General features: G+C 41.5%; 1 protein-coding gene across 1 annotated transcript in view; it reads right to left on the bottom strand.

Annotated features, from left to right (window-relative positions):
- The window catches only part of LOC131473785 (ankyrin-3-like), a 126617-nt gene extending 107495 nt beyond the window's left edge, over positions 1 to 19122 (bottom strand). The window contains exon 1 of the mRNA XM_058651285.1: positions 18350 to 19122. Within this exon, the coding sequence (XP_058507268.1) occupies positions 18350 to 18418 (69 nt within the window). The 5' untranslated portion in view covers positions 18419 to 19122. The remainder of the gene's footprint in view (positions 1 to 18349) is intronic.
- Positions 19123 to 21981: the final 2859 nt, after the last annotated feature.

The raw sequence follows: 21981 nt of genomic DNA on the forward strand, positions 1-21981 counted from the left end.
GTCCAATGATGAAATCTAATTTGTTAACCCCTCTCACACTACAGGATAATTTAGCCAGATAATCTGTTCAATTCAGCCTAAAATTGGAGGGCACCCACGATTGCCAGAGGGCCAGATCGTGTCCAAAATCTGGCGAATTATCCTGTCGTGTGGGGCGGGCTGTACGTAGATTCACTCTGATGTATTCAACTAGACTACTTAGAATCCTGGTGTTAGCCACTCTGTGAAAATGCATATACAGAAGATCACTGACACAAATAAAGCCACACAGCTCCACGTGACTGTGCTTCTCGACTCACCCAGTCCTCCCCCTGCATCTTCACTTCATCTTGACTGTGTCTGACATTGTCCACAAGTGCACCAGGTGCAAAGAGGGAAAGCGCATCAGAGGCCATGAAACGGCTACACACAGGACAGTAAGAGTGTGTACAAACTAAGCCCTGCTCTGCCCAGCCCAACAAGTAGCAGGAAGGGGCAGCGGTTCAGGCAGGCAGTTAATCAGACAAGTGCTAATCTAGTTAGGAGATCAACCAACGAATGAGCCTCTCAGTGCTGAAAAGGAGGACAGCACCCCAGACAACAGAGTGGGTCAATGCCATTGTGTAAGAGAACAACAGGAAGGACAAGATGTGACTGCTTGTTGGAATTTTTTGCATCATTGATTGTCATATATTGTGACTGTGTTCATTTACTTATTTCAAAAACAGACTAATGGCTCTGTATGTGGTATGTAAGTGTTACAACCACCTGTTCTTCTTTCTAACTGGCATGAAATTGTTCCTTGACAAAGGAGGTCTGGCTGTGAAGGGCTATTAAGGGTAAGTGGTGGCGGCTGGTATAGCACATGTGACAAAGCCACTGACCACAGAGGGGCTTCACAATCTCCACACCTCTATTTATCTCCATGGAAACAAGGAGAGTGATGTTCAGGATCACAGGATCCGTGAATAGACTATCACAAGGGAAGAGAAGGGGGGGGAGAGAAAAAAAAGATGTTTCCCCCTTCCTGCTACTGACCTCGCACATATTTCAGTCCAGACATATTCACACCCCCTGGAATCAAAGTTTTGTTTATACCTTACGAACTCAGAGTAGGTCATGTCACGGCACACCTGATGCCTGTAGATCACTGGGTTTGTCTGCTGTATAGTGCTTTATAAACCAATCCATATCCAAACAGACAAGACACATTCCTCTAACAAATGATTCAAGTGATTTCCTCCAAACACTCTCCATGAAGAGATACAACGAAGAGAGAAAAGGCAGTAATGCAACATTAGAAATATCAACTGCCATACACCATCATCACTACCAACTTATCAATTGTATACAGGATATGCACAGTGTCTGATGGTATGCTTTTAACTGTGAAGTTCCCTTAAAAAAATGTTATGCTTCAACAAAGAGAGATCTGTTAAAGATGCTCAGGATTGAAACCAGAAGTTCACAGACGTCACTTGCAACCAGGCTCCTTATTAGCTAGCTAGTACTAGCTGTCAATCACACTGGTGTGCACTCAAACGTGCCATGTTTTATTGCCCCTTTTCTTCTAAATGGGAACACAATTTACAGAAATGGCATCAGGTTCTACTGAATAAAGTCTGAAATTAGCAATTGGAAGATGATTACTGACTTAAGAAATCCCCACAGTTACTTCCATCCTGCTTCCCAAACATCATGCAAGCATTTTTAAATACAAAAATGTTCCATTTATAAATACAGTCAAGCGTATTCAAACAGTGACTGTTTCTGGGAACAATCAAAGGTTCAAGCACCCATTCCTGCCTTTGGTTTTGATTTACGCAGCCATTATGTTGTTAAATTTGAAGAGACGTTCGCTACTATTACGTATGTTTTGGAAAAGCAGCTGATGATCAGTGCCAGAGGCTCAACGAGGCAAAGGAGGTGACCCAATAAGACATGGGTAACAGACAAAACAAAAAGACTAGGTCTCTTCTCCTCACCATGTTTCCTGCACCGATGCTGATATTAATGCACACAAACACAGAAACAAACACACTGGGGGCCTTGTTATTTGCCACATACTGGAGTAAGACATAGGGCTTGGCATGACACCTTCATTTCCATTGCAGACACACACACTTATGTGCACACAGTGTTTTTGATAAAAAAATACAAGACAGTGGTCTGTCTGTTGCACATTATATCTCTCACCTCATCTTCTAACTCTCTCTATCCTTGGCTGCTCGGCTTATCGTCCGACAGAGACCTGACAGGGGCTTTGATGTTGAGACTGTGTGTGCGCGTGTGTTTCATAGTGGGAAAAAAAATTCAGCTTTTCACAGTTATTTTGCATCACACTGAGGCAGCTATGAGCGGGGGGGGTAAAAAAAGGAGGCTGACAGTCAGGGAGGCAACTGAAGACATAAGAAAATGTAATGAAGGGTGGTTGTAGTCCATAACGGTGTTGAGAAAAGGAGGCCACACAGAAGATAATGCTCTATTGCAGTGAGTCAGGGTGGGAGTGCCTGAAGCTGCAAGGTTTTTGCTTTGATTTGAAGAGGCAGGTGAACATTGATGGATGGATGTATGGATGGATGGATAGAAACATGGTGACTCATGACAGCGGATTATTTTAAGATACTTCTACTTAAAGATTTTCTATTGTTAGAGCCTTGCAGCGACAGGCTGTCATTACAGCCCTTGGCTTTTTCGAACACTGAAATGCCAAAGTCTTCAAAAGTGTTCAAAAACAAGACAAAAGCTCAGAGGAGAATTCTTGAATTGCCAATCAATTTCATTACATTCTCTGTCAGAAAGACTGCTACTGGGATTGGTCCTTTTCACTCAGTGGCTTTCATTATTTCTTCCTCACACACTTACACGCACTCAATCTAACCATCTCTTAGACGACTTGAGGTCGTGCAGTGCCTTTTTGAAGAGCACATTCTAAAAAGGAGATTATCAGCCCCAATTAGCTGGTATTATAGATGCAATATTAGGGGGGGAGCTCCCACTGTCACACAGATAATAGTCGGAAATAACCCCTCAGAATTTCACATGTAAATCTCCAGTAATCTAACAACAAAGTCATGTGGACATTTTCTCTCTCTGAGAACACAAAAGGTAACTTTCTGACTTTCTGTTGACTATAACTTTTACGACATAAACAGTTAAATCGCTCAAGTATAAACCGAGTTAGCTGATTTCAACAGTGGTGCAGAAGTCACACTAAATTAATTTGCCTCAGTCCACCACACTCTCAGCCACATCTCCTCAGCTCTCAGCACATTTCCCAGTCACAGTCAAGTAGGGTCAATACTAATGTCATCCTTATTCAAACCTAACTCGCATAATGGACATTTAGCTGCCAGTTCCAGTTAGAAAGGGCTATTTTCTCCAGAATACATTGAACCTTTAGCATCTCACAAGAAAGCCCCATATGTAGAGCCATTATTACAGTGATGCTTATCAGAAAACTAGCGGGTGATGTTATTAAATTCAACACAAGCTTCAATCAAAGCAGCCTTGCAGCAGGGAGTGATACAGAAGAACGACACTCCGCCGAGGTCACTTGATAGATGGTATGTGGATAATTAAAATATGAAGCTTGAAACGTCTCCTCGCCCGTGATTCTTTGTGAGTAAGTAATACATATTTAACAATAATTGCCATCTAAATAAAAAAGTAGGGCACAGGGGGAAACCCTTGAGATGCTTCAGCAGCCAATAGAGCGCCGGACATCACAAGACTCAGTGTGTTTACACTGGCACGGTGGCAGGAATAGCTTCTGCAAAAGAAGTAGAGTTCACTTCGCACTACATATGCAGGGAGATTAGGCAATATAATCACAAAAAATGACTGAATATTTCTGACTCAAAATGCCCCAGAGTGCTTTTCATGAATATGGAAATAGCCGGAGTGGAAATTGTTCCAGACCCAGAGTAACCCAACATTTTCTGATAAAGTTTTAAAGTCTATGGATGGGAACAGCGTGGGTGCCTGCCAAAATGGTGTTGTTTTGATTGTGACTGTTGCATGACGGGATTGCATTAATAAATCAGCTACCGGAGCTCCATTGCTCAACAAGATGCCTTTAACCTAACCAAATAAAGTAGATAAAAATAAAAAACATTCATCACTGAGTCTAACCAAGATCTAATACAGTTTGACTGTAAGGTTTTAGTTTTGATAGACTGTATGTCGTAATTTCAGTGTGATATAAAAATACTAAAGGTTGATCTATGCAGGATTTTAACCCTGATTTATCAGCTTCAGAGTCGTTGTGATGGTTAAATGTCTTGTTGCGGGGAGATTGGGTACAGCCTTGCAAGATCAGGGCCGCCGACCCAGAGTCCTCAAACACAAATTGATTTACGGCACTACACACACACACACACCTTAGGCAGGTACAGGCTATAAGATCAAGCATTATTTTAGACGTTCATCCTGGCAGAGCTGGCAAAAAAAGAAGCAGAGAAAAACTGAACCAGACTTGCAAAGTTCCGCTTTACTGTAGATTTTCTTGTGATATTCCTTTAAATCTAACTGAGCATAGCAACCATTAGCAAAGCCTACTAAGTTTGAAGTTGCAGATTTTTCAACAGAGTGTTACATCCCATCCGAACTGACCAACTCACAAAGTGACATCATGTGATGTCGCTGGGTGCATTCAGCTACAGTGCTATACTCTGCAGGATCCTAACGAATTGTGATTTCTGTCTCCTTCTTTGTTTCAGTGCCTCGTCGATGTCTCTGTAATAAATAGGCACACAGAAACACAAGTCCTGGTGTAAAATATTATCAACCACAGCCACAATGACACATACTCTTCAACATACTCGTCCCTCTCTGTATTAGTGAGGAGGAGGACGTCTCCCTTGTTTAATGACACAGAGAGGACATGTTATTTCTTTATTCTCTTGTAACTCTGTTACATTTATTACCATAACTTATAATAAAAACAATATATAAAATAAAATAAAAAACAAAAACATAACCATAACATACTGTTATGGGTGTGCGGGACCATACCGAGCTGACAGAACTACATCATTTACTAATTTTGAACACTTTTTTTGGTTGGCACTGATGTGGTCTTCCCACACGCTTTTATATAACAGCCTCCTCTGCGACTGTATTGAAGATGGCAGTGATTGTTTTATATTCAGATACATGTACTGTAATACAGTCACCAATACTTCTACAAGCATGTATTGGCTGAACTTAGGTTTCCTCTATTCTCTTTCAGGGTGATTTGTTAATTTAGTGTTGAAAATGTAAATCAGTTTAACATTACATGTCCTTCTACACACAAACAGTGATCCGTCTTCGTCATTCTTCTGTTTTTCTGTTGTCCCTGTGGGTATTACTCAATACAAAGGATGTCCACAATTTTAAATTGGATTCTCCAGTAGACGTTTGGAAGCATTTGACTTCACTTGTGCTCGGTAATTGATGATGGATGAAGCAATCGTAAAGCGTCCCAAGCTGGCAAATTACGACTTGGCTTATTCTCCCTGGGTAAACTAGGACATCTGGGACGAGCCACAACTATGAAAGCATACAGGTCCACACTGGGCCAGACAGCAAGGGGATCTCGGCAGTGATTTATTCATGACACAAGTGGGTGAAGACGACTCAGACTTCCTCTTTCCTTTCTGCTCACTCAGCTCCTGCTTTCCCCAGCTGCCTCCTAGATACTAAAGCATCATCCCCACATCCTGTCACCTGCATCCCACCACATTAGGCCTCCCGCCTTCCCATAATTTGTCAACTTGTGATATAAATCTCATTTAATCACGGAGAGTAAGGGCCAATTCATTTTCACTCCCTCTGTTTGAACTGAATGTGTTAGTCGAGAATATTTTAACTTTATGATCAACAGTCTCTTGTTTTCTTTTTAATTTATATATTTTCACTTTAATTAATGAGCTACATCTATCTATCTATAATTGGATTTTTGGGGGGAGTTTTTTATTTCTCAAACCGAGGGTCTCAGGACAGAGAATGCCGCATCATGTACAGATTGTAAAGCCCATCGTAGGAAACTGTAATTTGTGAATAAGGGCCAAGCAAATAAATACATTTAAATAGACTTCATTTGTTCAAATTTTTCAAATCTGACTTTGTGAGGTATAATTTTATATTAACACTTAGAAGACAGAGAATTTAGGCCGCTTATATATTACTATGTTTAAACGTATATACAGAAGCTATAAGAATATATGCAATTGCATAATTTTTTCAATTTTTTTTTTCAACTATATAGTATACATCACAGTTTAAAGATCGCTTGGCTTGAACAAAAATTAAATAAAAACGGTCTATTTTGTGACTTCTGCACAATTATTGCTATGCAAATTTAAAATGAATCATAACTTTGACTCAACAACAAATAAGAGGACGAAAAAACGTGGCACAGATTTGTGCCACATGAGCACTAAGGGTCAAAGGCAATGACATCTGCTCATGTCATCAATCAAACTTAACTTGACAAAACCAGTTGGCCTCATGTTATTCCAGTAAAATAAAAACTGCATTCCATTATGGTGCCTTGTGTTAGCTGATGACAGAGCGATCTGCCTATAACCTCATGTAAATGTCAGGTGGTTCCTTTAACAAGCAAACACACACACACACACGCACACGTCCAGAGGGTTTCTCATTAGCAGACTCACACCCTCCCTGTTGGAGGTTGTCACATTGTGTGAGTTGTCAATGACCAAAGGGCAAAAGAAACCCTGACTGTTAAAAGAAACCGACCCACACACACCAGCCTTATGGGTTACACACATACACAGCATGCACACACAAAAATAAATGGAAACACACACAGCATATACCACTTCTTCACCTACTACAGTTCCAACATGTCTCATCTAAGCCCTGGGCAATGCTACTCTCACACCTCGGCTTATTGCAGAGCGAGTAAACACAGTTCAGTGTGTGTATACAACAGTGGCAACTGTGGCTGGACGGCAACGATCAATGATCATTCTCAACATCCATCATTCCTTTTATTTCCCTCCCCTATTTCAGGTTACCGTCCAGCCTGAACTAGAACTTTCCAATGCAGAAAAATGGAGCCTTTCAAACCCTAGTGTTGTGTAACAGTGAAAGCGAGCTTTTCAGAAATGCTGATTTGATTATAAAACATTCAGACAGAGCTGGGCACCCCGTGATCTGAATTATTTGGAGCCAACATTCTGTCAAGGTTCTTGACAAAGCTGCTCAGAAAATAACAGCTAGCTGGTTAGCAGGAAGCACTGACCACTCAGTGAAATCACCATCAGCCTGGGACACTCTCTGGCTGCAGATGACCAATACACAGTTCTGCATGCACATGGCTGCAGTTTTAGCGTGTGCACACATCATCACATTCCATTTACTAGCAGCATTTTCTTACTGTGTGTCCTTCTGTGTATTCTGGATGATGGCTTGTACAGGTGTGGATAAAGGTGGACCTCCTCACATAACCTCAACCAAAAGTTCACAGTGACCATTTTCATTGTCTTTTCTGACCAAATCAAGAAGGCTACAGAGAGATGGTCACAAATATGGAGATGCATGAAGTCATCAACACATACACCACTGCAGGGGTGGATGATGGCATTCATTCCACGCCAACCGTAGTGGACCTCTGTGGACATGTTAACGGAATGAAACTGGCCTTACACTTATGTCGTTATGTGACAATAATAACAAAAAAGATTGTTTCTCCATCCATCTCTCCTTTCATTCAATGGGCCATTACATTACTGTAGTCTGATCAATGGACATCATAAAAGGAGGTCCTCAGTCAAACAGCAATAACATCTTGGGATGTGTGTTGCCGGGCAAGGGAGGTGTCTCAGAAAATGGCCACATATTACCATCTTACCTCATTAAAGTCAATGATGTGGGGAATGGATGGTATGGTGCAGAGAGAGAGAGAGGTATGTGGAAAGATGAATATTGAATGTTTTCAACTTGCAGATAGAGACCGAGATTGCCAGGTCATTAAAGATTTAAGTTCGCTCATAGCCAAACCAAATGGCTCAGACCATTTCCACAGCATCTTTGGGGCAAATGGGGGAACAGATAATAGTGAGCAGACGAGCACCTTTCACTGTATCTCCAGAGGACATGAAATATCATTGAGTCAAAACCACATTGGACCGTCTGCGACAGAAATCGAGTTATCACAGGCAGACCCGATCTGTTTGGCTCCTCCACTCTGTAACTGTGAGTGAAGTGATGAAGGCAGCAAGTGTGAGAAAAGAGATGAGGTGGACAATTTTGTTACATAATACTGTGGCGGGGGAAAACTGTCACTGCAAGTGAACCCATGCAAATGTGTGTTTCATACGTGCCTGGAGGGGTTAATTTTAGGTGCACATATCAGGATTCACTCGCACACACTTCTAAAATCAGCCACTTCTCCTACAGCTCCCCTCCTCCCACTCATTCCGTTACTTAACAACCTCACAATCCCCCATGAATTCACCTGTCGTGATTTTCTACATTTCACTCGCTACTAAAGATGTGATTTCTCCACTTTTTTTGCCGTCTCTCATCCATCAACATCCGCAGCTTTGCCTCTCTGTGCTTTCATTTTACTTCCCCGGTACTAATGTTCCATCTGGCTCAGGTGATGTTGCCTTGGGGGCTCACATTAGGCTGCTGTCATCTCAGAACTGAAATCCTAAAAGGAAAGCATTTAACATGGTCGCTGCAGTTGGAAAATCCGCCCTCCTCCCTGCACTTCATCCCTGTGCTTTTTGAAGAAGTCCACTGTTGGGGTTTCCCCTGACAGCTTTGGATAAAACCATAACATTATGAATAAGAAAAGCCTGTTTAAAGCTGATCACATTGTTCACCAGTTCAACAGGCACATAATGTTCACTTAATCCATCTGTCAATTTACCAGCACCAGCAGTCTGATCTTTTGCATGGAGGAAGCTAAAAACAAAACATCAGTGACATGGAAGACTTTATGCTTGCTAATCCAATGCAAGAATGACCCCATTCTTGCCCATACAATGAGGTAAAAAGCTGACTAATAACAGCATTGGATTAATACTTTAATCAGCCTATACCCAAAACTCAGAAAAAGTGTTGGCAGGTTTTTGACAAAAGAACAAAAGCCCAATATACGGAGTAAATTGAAACTTTCAAGGCAAGGCCCCTCAGTGACCCAAGAAAGAGTAAATTATCAATGAAATGACCAACAACAGTGAGTTTAATATATTTCAGTATTTGCCCATTGTGATTAAACAATGATTTAACTTCTTAAAATCTCTGAGTAACTTAAAGCACAAGACTACTTAAAAACACATACCTGAAATCAGAATTTTTACCTCAACATTAACCAAAGTGTTTATGTTGCCTTATTCTCCTTCACATCTAAGTGAGTGTTCTCTCCTAACCACCATTTATCTACTTTGACTTCCATGCAGTACAAAGAAACAGCACTTTGCAAACCAAACGTAAACCAGGCATCAATTATGTATCCTTTAAACAGCATCAATAAATGACTCAGGAACATTTCCTGGGTATATTCACCAGATATTCGACCCGTCATACCAGAAACAGTTATTTAGTATAAATAGTGGTACATTGGCAATCAGCTCTTTGCTCCACATTCCCAGCCTGAATTTTAGAGAAAGAAAGATCCGGCTGTTAAGTGTATCTCCGAACTGCGAGCCAGAACTTGGGTCTTAACACATGGTCTGTTTGATATTGTCTGCTTCCTGGGATTACATGGCCCATGTTTTATTTCATTTAACTATTCTAGTCACGAGCAAGCTTCCATTCTTCATCCCATGGAGGAAGCGGTGGAGAGCCATCTGGCTTGGCTCCACTGTGCATGCACTCCTGATCGAGCAATACATCAGCTGAATCAAACGTAGAACACCCGAGAACTAGAGGGACGGAGCGAGACGCAGACAGTGTTTTTTTGAGATAGTTAAAGTGTTTTCACGGTGAATCCTTTTAAATACAAATGGCGTTAGATTCAGATCATGGTGCTGAGGCCACACTGCTGTGAAATCTGAAACTGAAATCTGGACCACCCAGATTTAACATGACAAACATGAATTTAAGTAATGTGACAAGAGATATTCTTCGCTGCTGCTTTACTGTGGGAATCAGTGTGGGAATAGTGTGATCTCTGTCAACTCTTCGCACACAATAACTAGCATGTTATATTCCCCGCATCGTGGCCTTGGCCTTAACAGCCCCCCATGGTGATAATTGTTTGTGGAGAACAATCAACAGCTAATGCATCTGTGACTCGATTCATTTAGGTGTGGACTATAAATAAACTAGTGACTGTTTGAATTCAGTTCAGAAGGGGGGGGAAAAAAGCTTTTTGTTATGCTGCTCTGTTGCATTTAACAGTTGCTATGACAACGATGAGCCAGGAGAGGCTTAAGGAAGATCCCAAACTCGATAAAAGAGGTTTGGATGTGATGGTGGACTCTGAGTTTGACTCTTTTTTTCCTGGTGTTTCCCATGAATGCCTGAAGACGGGTGTGAAGAGGAATGGAAAGAGCATAACAGAGCATAACAGAGTAAGATGTGAAGAGCCTTTCCGGATGAAGCTGTGCGAAACGGAAGAGGCTGCGGGGTTCAGGCAGCAGCGACTGCCAGGAGAGGAAAATAGTAGTCAAGTGGATAAGAAAGCAGAAATTATTACAACAGTGCACATCCGAAAAGCAACTGTGGTTTGGGTCATTTTGAAATGAGGGGCCTTTTGCATTTAAATTTGGTGATGAATCAGTCATTCATACGAGACCGCTTATTTTTGCTGGGATTTTGATTGCAAAGAAATGTCACCTTCTTTTAATAAAAGAGGAGGTTCACATGTTTAATTCACGTCAGCATTCTGACTCCAGACAACAGCCTAACACGAGTGCTGGCTGTCTTTTTTTTCTGAGCAGAGCTCTCAAAGGCATTGATTTGTGCTCACAAACAGAACATTAAAAAAAACTCATCGAAGCATTTCTTCAAAATGCTGGCCTTTGACGATGGAGGGCGGGGGGTGAGGGGGGGTTGTAAGGAGAGAGGTTTGTGGTTAAAGTGAAAAGTGGCGAGTCCTTGTTGACGTTCTTGTTGATTAGGTCTGGTTCAACAGCCTTGTTAGTCGGGCCAAAGCTGCACTATTTCTGTCAGTCATCTGAGTGAGTGTGTGTGCGCTGCTGTTTGTGTGTCCTGTGTGCTTGTATTCGGACTGAAGCCTGCTCAAGTGCATAAATGCATAAGTCTTTAGCACTATTCAGACAGGATTAGTTTTACATGGGTAGATGGAGTAATGTAATTTTACCACAGGGCATCTGTAACATAAATGGCCCATTTGCATGGGATAAGAAATCTCAGTAAAACGACCACAAGTTGGGAGGAGTAAATCGATTTACGCTGAGTCTTCTTAAAAATGCAAAACTGGACCAGGGACTCAACTACTGGTTGATTTTAGTGGCATTTTATTAGCCACATGACTTCGGCCTGCTACATAGCGCGGTGCTTATGTAACTATAGGCACTTAACTAAATCAACCAGAAGTCCCATGCCTCTGACAAGTGCTTTCGACCTTCTTTTAATTGGTGCCAAAAACACCCGAGGTTTGCCACAGATTTGGCCAACCGCCTAGTGTGAAACTGAAAGCTTCTTCAAGCAGCCTCCATGCTAGAAAATCCATGGCAAACTACTTGTAAACAGGATATGACGGATATGACCACATATTTACTGCTGGTCTATTTGCAGGGAATTATTATAACCTGGAATAATCTTTCCGGACCACTTCAGCCATGGTAAAAGTCGTCGTAATCTTTACTGACATCGTCTGGTAATGATTACTGATGTGGCAGAACTTAAGTCACTGAGAAGCTCTAGTAATAATCATTGAACAGCACCTCTCCATGCAACACTAATCCAGTCCAAACAGGTCTTTTGTCTGATAGCAACCGCCTCAGATTTACTGCATATCTAGAGAGCTTGCCCGTGATTACGAATGTAAGCCATATATAAAGCCACAGTTAAATAAGTGATCAGTAGGAGTGTGCATCTCTCCTTTATAGGATCTAGATACATGGGCATGTGTGATACAATGTAATATTATGAAACAATTTGCTGCAATAAAATTCTTCATACACATATATATATATATATATATATATATATATATATGTACAGCCAAATCCCTTGATCTTAACCTTGGTTATACGACAGCAAGATACAGATTAGACTCTCATGAGCAGAGCCAGTCTGTAATAAAGCAATACATCTCACTTCCAGGCTGTGGACATTACACGTCATAGTGAGTCTCGCGAGTCTTTTACGAGAGTCAGAAATGAAGCAATGAGGAAATAACCGGAGAGCAGCTTCATCAAATCGATTCGTAACATTAAAAGACGCGACATCGATCTGATCGTAGCACATTCAGATCAATAGAATGATCTGCATTCTCTCGATGCATTTCTATCTTTTACTTTAATGCTAATTACCCATTTGTATGAGTAAATTTTTAGGCCCCTTTTGATTAGGCGAAACAACCAGTGAACCGGTAAGCCACACATAAATGCGGAATTTGTGAGAACCACGTTGAGTCTAACCTCTTGTGCTGTTTGAAATAAGATATTTAGAAGTTATATCGATATTAAAGAGTATATACTGTACTGTATGATGTGGCAGTTGTCCGTACACGCAAAGTGATATAAAATGAAGCTTAGGGGATCAATTAAATTCAGTCACACCCCAGCAAGCCGCTTCATGAATGAGGTGTGAACTTTTAATTGTCACAAAATGGAAGCAGAAATCACACCCACTTTAACAAAAATGTGGGGTTACAGGCTTTCTGATGTGTCCACCTGACAAATTCTTCAGAGGAAGCATATTGTCCTCCTCTACAAAAATGCACTCCATTACACGATCTTCTCCTCCTCTTCTCCATCAACTCCTCTGACACTCCCAGATCACTCCTCACTCACATTTTCTCAACTCCTTCCCCGCCTCATTTCCTTGGCTCCTCGCCGTCCCTCTTTACCTCACCCTTTTTTCTTTCTTTTTTTTTGTCTCCCTCCCTCACTGGCAAGAGTGGATCAGATACAGTTCATGTGAGTTACTGGAGCTCTGACAGGCTGATCCCTCTGCCCTTCTCCCCAGGGCGTGCAGCTGTGCCCGGTGTCGTTCTGAGACGCCTACAGCCCCAAACAGATCCACACAGAAGCTGCAGAAGAATTCACCCACCTACACACATGTATGCATGCATTTACAGAGCCGGAGGGCGCAAACATGTTCACACACTCACCCCTACACACTCATGCGGCACACGTGTGTGTGTGTGTAGCGCTTTATGTAAGCCATCCCATTTGTAAGCTGGACACCTGATATACTGCAGAGACAAAGATATATATGTGATGATCAATCACAAGTTAAATGTTTGTGGTTTGTTTGTTTGTTTGTTTGTTTGTCATCAACATTCACGTTCAATTTTGATTTTCCTGCTATGTTATAGTCTGACTTTATACCTAAGATAAGAGACATTTTCTGTTTAACAGTTGTTTTCTGAACTGGCTGTGGACAAATGACCAAAGACACATGCTGAAGATTGAGCTTTTTTTGACAAATATTGCAGCTGTGATGTGGTTTTTGTGAGTCAAGGTTCACTTATACAGTATATTAGAATTAAAATGTGACGTGCATTACTCGCACATCACCAGTAACAACGCTATCTTTTATTGCAAGGATGAGAACTTTTAACAATGAGCCAGGATTCTCAGATTGAACAGTCAAAACTAGTTGATTTGCTAATTTACATATACAATATACATTTTGAAAACCAATTCATTCTTCAGAACTACCAAAGATAGTAAGGTTACACTTCATCCTCAATCCACTCTTTTGTTTAGTCTGATCAACAGTCCACAACCAAAACACTCATTTAAAATCATATAAAACAGGGACACAGCAATTATGTGAGACCAGAAAAAGATTAGGCTTTTTTAATGAAGACGACCCAAACAAGTGATTTGTCTCTAGAATATTTGCTAATTTTGTTCATATTAATCAACGAATGAGTTAAATGTTCCAGCCCTATATAAAAGTTTACAGTATTGACGGTATGTTCCCCCTGGAACGCACACATTCTCTCCTCAAGCTCACTTCCAAACAGCTCATACAGCATAACCTGTCCCTCTTAAGGGCTTGATCTGAGCCAAGTCCATTAGCCTAATCTGAAAAACAAAAGCAGCACTTTGTTTGCTTGCTCTTTCAGTCGCTCTCTCTCTCTCCACACTCTTACACACACACAATTCACGTCTTCCATCAGCACTTAGAACCAGTGCCCTGCTGCTGATATCTGGGGATGTGGTGTGTCCTTTTTCTTTGAAGGCAGTGTCACAGAACGGCTTTATTTCACCAGTCCTGCAGACGCGCGGCTATCTGTCTCTGGCAGGGTTTTTCCATCCAAGACAAAGACCAGAGCTGCTCGAGCCTTGCTGTCTTACTGCCTGGCTGCCTCATTAGGAACAAGACAGCAGAGGCAACACTAAAGAGAGATGTACATAGTCCAGTGAAAAGTGGGGAGGAAAGAAAAACTGGGAAAATGAGCTTAAATCGGCCAAAGTTGAAAGAGCAGCTGTTTTTTTTACAGGCTTGTATTTCAAAGAACATATAACCACAAGGAGATACACGTGCATCTACTGCTTGTAGTCATGTTCTGAGAGTGAACTTAACTGTGAGGAATGAGACGCGGAATGTTCTGGCTGTGGAGACGCATGATAAACCGCAGTGGCTTGTGACAAGATTGAAGACTATTAGTTAAAATCACGCTCCTTAAACGTCTCCATTTGTCAGCGTGTTTGACAGAGACAACAGAAGAGTGCTCTGCTTACAGAAACCCAATCATTCCTTCACATAGAACTTACACAATCATCTCATGTCTAAACATACAGCACGGGGCAGATTATTTCTGGAAGACGTGTCTGCACTCACTGGTGTGCGTGAGCGCGACTTACATAACAATATGTTTACTTTGCGGAGAATTATTTGGAAACTTATTGTTGCTATAAAACTGCTCTGGCTTCGTCACGTAGCTTTTACATGGTCTAAGGTTCCCTCTCAGTTTATTCAAGCGCACATCGGATCCTTTTATAAACCGAGAAAAAAAAATCAGGGAAAATTAAACATATTCTTACTGCTCTGATATAATGAGCACTTACTTTCTCTTCCCTTTGGACCCAATGTTTTTGTTGAGTCTAGTTATAGTTGTCAGTTTTTGAGAAGACACTTCCATGTAAATCCTCTGGGATCTTTTTGTCTCATAGGCACATTTTCTTACATTATTTCTCTCTGCTTTTGTGCAAGGAAACTGTTTTAGGAGCCCCAAACGATGCTGTTAACCTTTTCAGGACATACGTGCACACCCAACAGCAGCTTCTGGGTGTGTTTGTATCCCTGTGTTACGTAAACCTCATTATCTCAATCGCTACATCAAATTCTTATCATTAAACCTCTGTGAGATCGCACAGCATTCGGAGTGCTGCACAAACTTAAGTGTCTCTCACACACGCACACACACAGAGATGAGGCACAAAGAACTACGAAAAAGGCAAACGCAACACGGTGTTTGTCGTTGATTTACAGCCCCCTGTCATAATCACGATAAGTCTGGGACCTTGAGTCAAAAGATATTTGATTGTATCCTTGAGCTTCCTTCCATCACAGCAGCTGCCTCATGAAAAATGTATTTCTGTTCTGGCCACAAAGTTCACCAGTCCGCCCCCTCCTCACTGCCTCCCTCTCCTGTCTGTTCTCACCCTCGACATCTTTCGCTCAGAACAGGAACTAGTTGCCATGGCTACAATCATTAACACATCTGGCGTAGTGACCTGGCACACGCATGCGCACTCGCGGACACACATTTGCACATGTACACTACACACACACAAGTGGCATACGTATGAAAAACATTAATATGCATTATTGTGCTGCGCTACTTCCATTTTCATGGCTGCAGTCTGGAGCGCTTGTGTGAGAGAGATAACGGGCTGAGGCTTGTTGGGGGAAAACACATCAGAGAACTTTGGAATTCAGTGATAATATTATATTTGTGAATTTAACCGAACCGCCTTTATCTCAATATGCTGGGGAATAGAACTGGAAATGGAGAACTGAGGCTTCATAAAACGGGCAAGTTTAAAAAAATTAATTCAAATTCCATTGCCTCTGCAAAATAAAGAGATATAGCCTGACCCATATTTAAATCGCGGCTGACACCAATCTCAATCTCAGGCTTTTAAACGTCTGATGATATTATATTGGTTAATTGATTTTAGGGCTGCAGCGATTATTCGAATATTAATGGATAACTAAATTAATTGTCATTTATTGTCATTAATTGTATTGACTACTCAGTTTGAGTATTTTTTCAATAATTAAAACAAGCTTTCAGATTTTTCAGCTTCTAAAATGTGGACATTTTTGGTTTCTTTGCTCCATGTAACAAAGAAATCATTAAAATTGAATTAGTTGGGTTTGTGGACAAAACAAGACATTCAAGAACATCATCATTTCGAGGGTAGATTCAACATTTACTGATATTTTACAGACCAAACCAATACTTGATTAATCAAGAAAATTATCAACAGATTAATCGATTATGATATGTAGTTTGTTAGCTGCAGGCCTAAATATTTTACATTAATACATAAAACAAACATCTTTGATGAAGATCCTCCTTGTCAATGTACTCTGATAGACAGACAATCATCAAATATTGGTATTTTGATTTATAGAATTAAATATTCTATTCAAACTTATGTCTAGCATTTGTGGATTTAACATGTTGTCAATTATCAGCTGATATTTATGGCAGTATATGTTAAAATGTAATAATATCAGCCCTGCAAAAAGGCCGATCGTGCTCGACTTTAATATATTTTGGTTACAAATCATCAAAGAAACTGCCATCCTGACAGCTGCCGCCTTCATCTAGCACATATTTCCTTTTAACAACTTCATCGTCTCTCTGTTATTTCATATCCGTCTGCTGATGAGGTAAACAAAGGCTCGCCTTGATTGCATTTATACATTTTCAACGGCATCAACGTCGCCGTGTCAAGTCAACATTTCATTACTGAAATCAATAGCAGAACATCTTGTCTCTTGCTGTAAGTGAGGATCCAGACTGACAGCTTACCTCCGAGAGTGGCACATATCACAGAGGCCATAAATTATTTATACAGAAACACAGAATGCACTTGCACCTAAATTATAGACCCACTCAGCCTCGAACAAAACATATAACGGCTGCCGTGCTTTACCGCTTTGCTTCGGTCCTTCATCCATCCAATCAGGGATCCAAAAATCCCTGATCTCAAGGGCCACATCGAACACAGGTCCAGCCCCAACTCAGTGGAAATGATGTGGAAAACAGTTTTGTGCCTATGAACATGCCTGTGACACTGACAGTGTATGATCGGTGGCTTTTATCCCCGAAACACATTAATCACAATTTAACCAACAATGACAACTCCACAGGAGGCACAGGAGCAAGAACAGAAGACGCATGCTTTACACCACTTTTCAAACCTGTATAATAAGTATACGCTTGTGAGCACGAGTGCACAAACACACAAACCCACATTCCACCTCATACGTCAAAACATGTTTCTGTGGTTGCAAACACCTTTTCATTATAATCCATAATAACAACCTCTAGGGGAAAACAGCAGGACATCTAAGAGTATGATGCATGCTGTATTAGTGTATGTGTACAAGACACATAGACACACACGCACACACACAAAGCCACATGCAAACATACGCACAGCTGTGGAGTGTACAGCAGACGCTATGTCGTGCACACATTCTGCTGCCCCCACCCTAACCCCCGAGGACATCCCCTTTCCTCCCATTATACACACACTCTCTCTCTCTCTCTCCACCTTTACCTTACATACCACTGCTCTCTCAGCCAATCACCCAGAGCAAAACAACCAGACCAACCAGTCATAACGTCAGGAAAAAAATGAGAGGGGATTGACAGGCGGCATTTGGTTGCATTCCAGGTGAGGCTTAGAAAAATATTTTGCCCAGAGTCACAGGAGAGCGTGTGTAAGACGGAGAGGAAAAATGCAAAAACACCTGACGATACAGAAACACGCCAAGTGTACAGGTTGTACTTTAAATAAAACAGACTCATCTGAGACACAAATCAAGACTTCACCGGAGTAAAAAACAAACAATAAACGTGTACAAAACAAAAAACAACACACCTTCAATCACTTTATAATGGCTCCAACAGCCTCACCCATTCATTTCATGTCAACAACAAGCTCTTAGCTTCACAGTCACACAAAACATCCAAAAGCCCACCAAGACAAAGAAAGCTCTTGCTCTCTCATACCTTTTTGCCTTTCTTCTTGCGATGGGCTGCTTTCCCACCGCCTGCCTTCTCCTTAGCTTCCTCACTCATGTTCAGAGATCTCCCCCTGTTCCTCTCCTCTCCTCACTTTTTTTTTAAATCCAGCATGGAGGAGCTTGTGGAGCGGCAGCAGCTGCTGTCTTCACTGGTGAAACGTTGCCACAGAAATGTCCATTTGGAAGCAGCCAAGCAAGGATTGTTCCATTCAGAGTGGGAGCGTGTGTGAAGAGAGGAGAGACTGTGTGCTGATGCTCTCTCCTTCCTCCTCCTCCACCTCCTCCTCTCCACATTCACAAACACACACTTGCAAGTACGCTCGCCGAGGTCCACTCCCACTTGCTGCCTTTGCCGTGCGCAAGTGACAACTCTCTCCAGCACACTCGCAGGCAGGGTGTGGAGTCAAGAAAAGAGAGGCGGAGAAGGAGGATGAGGAGTGGAGGATGTTGGTGTGTGTGTGGTGAAGAAGGCAAGGAGAGAAAGAGCGAGACAACCTGAAGGAGTGAACTTCTGGTTGGATGTGGAGCTCCCTCTAAAAGGAAAAGACGCGCAAAGTATGGAATGAGATTCAAAAAGAAAAACAGAGGTAGAAAAAAAATGGTTGGGTCAGATAGAAAGAAAGAGGGAAAAGAGAGATGTTACTGGTAACAATGAAAGAAGGAAAGATCTTAAAGCTGAGACAAAGGGAGAAGAGATCCTTGATTCTGCTGGCTAGATTATTCTGCTGTTCCTCCCTGTACAGACGTCGTGATCAGAAATGAGACAGGCCAGGAGAGAGACAGAGAAGGGAGAGAGTGAGAGAGAGTGAGAGAGAGAGAGAGAGAGAGAGAGAGAGAGAGAGAGAGAGAGAGAGAGGACGGTAGGGTGAGATAGAGGATTATTAACACGATGCATCAGGTCCTTCCAGAAAAGGAAGTCTCCCCACTAGCCTCTGCCAACAGGATCAGTTTACTGGAAACTGAAACAGAACAGAACTCAACTGACCGACTCAGTGACTGAGTGACTGACAGCCTGGCTGGGTTAATCATGTGTGTGTGTCTCTCACAGATAGGCATTGGGTGAAGCAGAAAAGAAGGAATATACATATTCATATATATATATATATATATATATATATATATATATATATATGAATACATATATATGTATATATATAACACAAGGTTGATCATTTCCAACCACGCAATAACCTAACCACCTAAAGATCCATGTGACAACTCACCAGAAAGAGAACGACCACGCCTTCCCAGTCTCAACAAGCTGCAGCTCTCCACCAATGAAACATCACGCTAACAAGACGGGAGGGGAGCAAGTGGATCGGGGGGGGAGCGATGGGAACAAAAAGCTGGGTGACACAGAGGGGGGAGATGAGAAGGAGGGGGTGAGGTGAGTGAGGGAGGGAAGAGAGAAAGAGAAAGTGTGAGATGGGGAGGGGGACGACAGCAACAATGTGATATCATTGAAACAGACAAACCGAGGAGGCATGGAGGATGAAAGAACCAATGAAATGACAAATGTGGAGCAGACGGAGGCACAGACAGGCAGGGTTTGTTGTGATTACGCTCCAAACAACAGGTCCTTTATTCTGGGAGGTACAGTATATTGCTTTACACCATCACCACCATGCTGTCTTAAGTCAATTAGGCCTTACAACTCTCCCAGAGAGATTAAGACTAATATCTATGGGATTTATTTACTTTATTATGTAAATAAAAAAAGGAAACAAAGAAGCTTCTATTTGACTTCAGCAAAACATGTGATCTTATGCTGAAGCTGTCAATTTACAACTCCATTGAGTTAATATAGAATAAAAGAATTCCTAGTGAAAAACTGAGCCATGTTGTTAATGCAAGTGTATCTTGTCCAGCTATTAGTTCTTGAAGGCAAAAACACTTCAGCTATTAAACACACACACACACACACACATAACACAAAAAAACAACCATAACGGCTGTTTTCCCAACTAGAGAGAAACAATACAGGCTCACAAATCACCAAATAAGTTACATTCTATGTCTAGTTACATAATAGTCTGGGGTCGTGTTAATCAAGAATTCTCTGTCATTGAGGGATTTTTTCTACCATGACAGAAAATTCTGAAAGACGTCCATCATTTTGACAGATTGAACACTGAGGGCGATCTACCGTAACTTCAAATAATTTACACACAACACCGTCAATAACCACTTGTAGACCACCCGTAACAGAGGCACCGGCAGCCATAGTCCTGTATAAATAAAGATGATCCTGCCGGCGGGGCACCACTGACCTGTAATACACTCATCTCTCACACAGGGAGACACACAGACCTTCTCCATTTTGCACGGAGTACATCATGGAGATAACGACATCTATGAAAAATAGATTATTTGGGCTTCATTTCTGACCTTGACACCGTACTCAATTCAATGCCTCTCACTATCCATTCGCAATGAAGAGCGGGACAGCCCATAGCCAAGGGGAAAAGGAATTGGACTTGGCCGGTTCAAATCCCTGGATGGGTCAAGGACTAGGGTGCCCCTGAGCAAGGAAATCCCCATTGCTCCTTTGCCCATTTATCTGGAGAAGCCTGCACACAGCTTGTGTGTGTTCACTACTGGTGTGTAAAAAGGATGGATACATTCTAAAAACCATGTCTGTGTGAAACGCAGAGATGCAGCTTTACCACTGGTACAGAAGGAGTGGATGTTTAGGGATTTCTTCCCAATGAAGCCTGCAGTGCTTGCACGATCGGGAAAGCCCACATTCAGAGAGTCTCGTTAAACTTGTGATCACTTCCCTCAGAGAAAGGTTCCCCGACTGCCTCCCTGACTTCTCAAGTGTGGCAGCAGAGCGCGGTTTCAGCCTTCAGAACAACATTAAAACAGCCATGAAACGTTGTCCGTCAAAGATTCTGTTGACACAAAGACACTATTCTAATTCTGTATCTTTGCATTGTTCATATTTGCCAAGACACTGAACTGCTCTATTAAAATAACAGACAGCTAAAAAGTCTAGCACAACAACTGGTACTGCCACTGAAAGAGTTTAACTTATCATATATTCACCTTTCACCTAATTAAAATAAGTTTAAACCACTGATGTATTGTTATTCATTTGGAGAAAGTTCGACAAGAGACACAACAGGAAACTAAAACTATGCTAATGTGACTATTCCTATGCGACAACAGCTTAAATTGTTGTAAGCCTGTTTGAAAGCAAACAGGAAATCTCATTATCAAAAGGAAAATGGAGGGAGTGTAATGAATTTACATCAATTTAGTTGAGATTCCCATCAACACTGGCTCTGCCGCTGTTTGTTTACGGAAACATTGTTCTGCCTCAGTTGTTTTGCAAAGTTTCAACCACTGAATTAAATAAATATTTTATAGAAAATGAAAATGAAGAGATAAAACTTCTTTGGTTGTTTGATTTTTAACAAAATGAGCTATGAAGTCAGTGCATGTAAGACACGAGATGGAGTTTAATGACATAAATATTTGAATTACTTTGGATCGATGTGTAGATTGCAGGTTTTAAACATGTTTGTTTGTAGCACATGCAGAAATGAAGTGCATTAAAGATTCTCTGTTTAGTATGAGGGCAGAATTTGAAGTCAGAACCAGGATTTACAGTCA

The sequence above is a fragment of the Solea solea genome, chromosome 15 (assembly GCF_958295425.1).
Source record: "Solea solea chromosome 15, fSolSol10.1, whole genome shotgun sequence".
In the NCBI taxonomy this organism is placed as follows: domain Eukaryota; kingdom Metazoa; phylum Chordata; class Actinopteri; order Pleuronectiformes; family Soleidae; genus Solea; species Solea solea.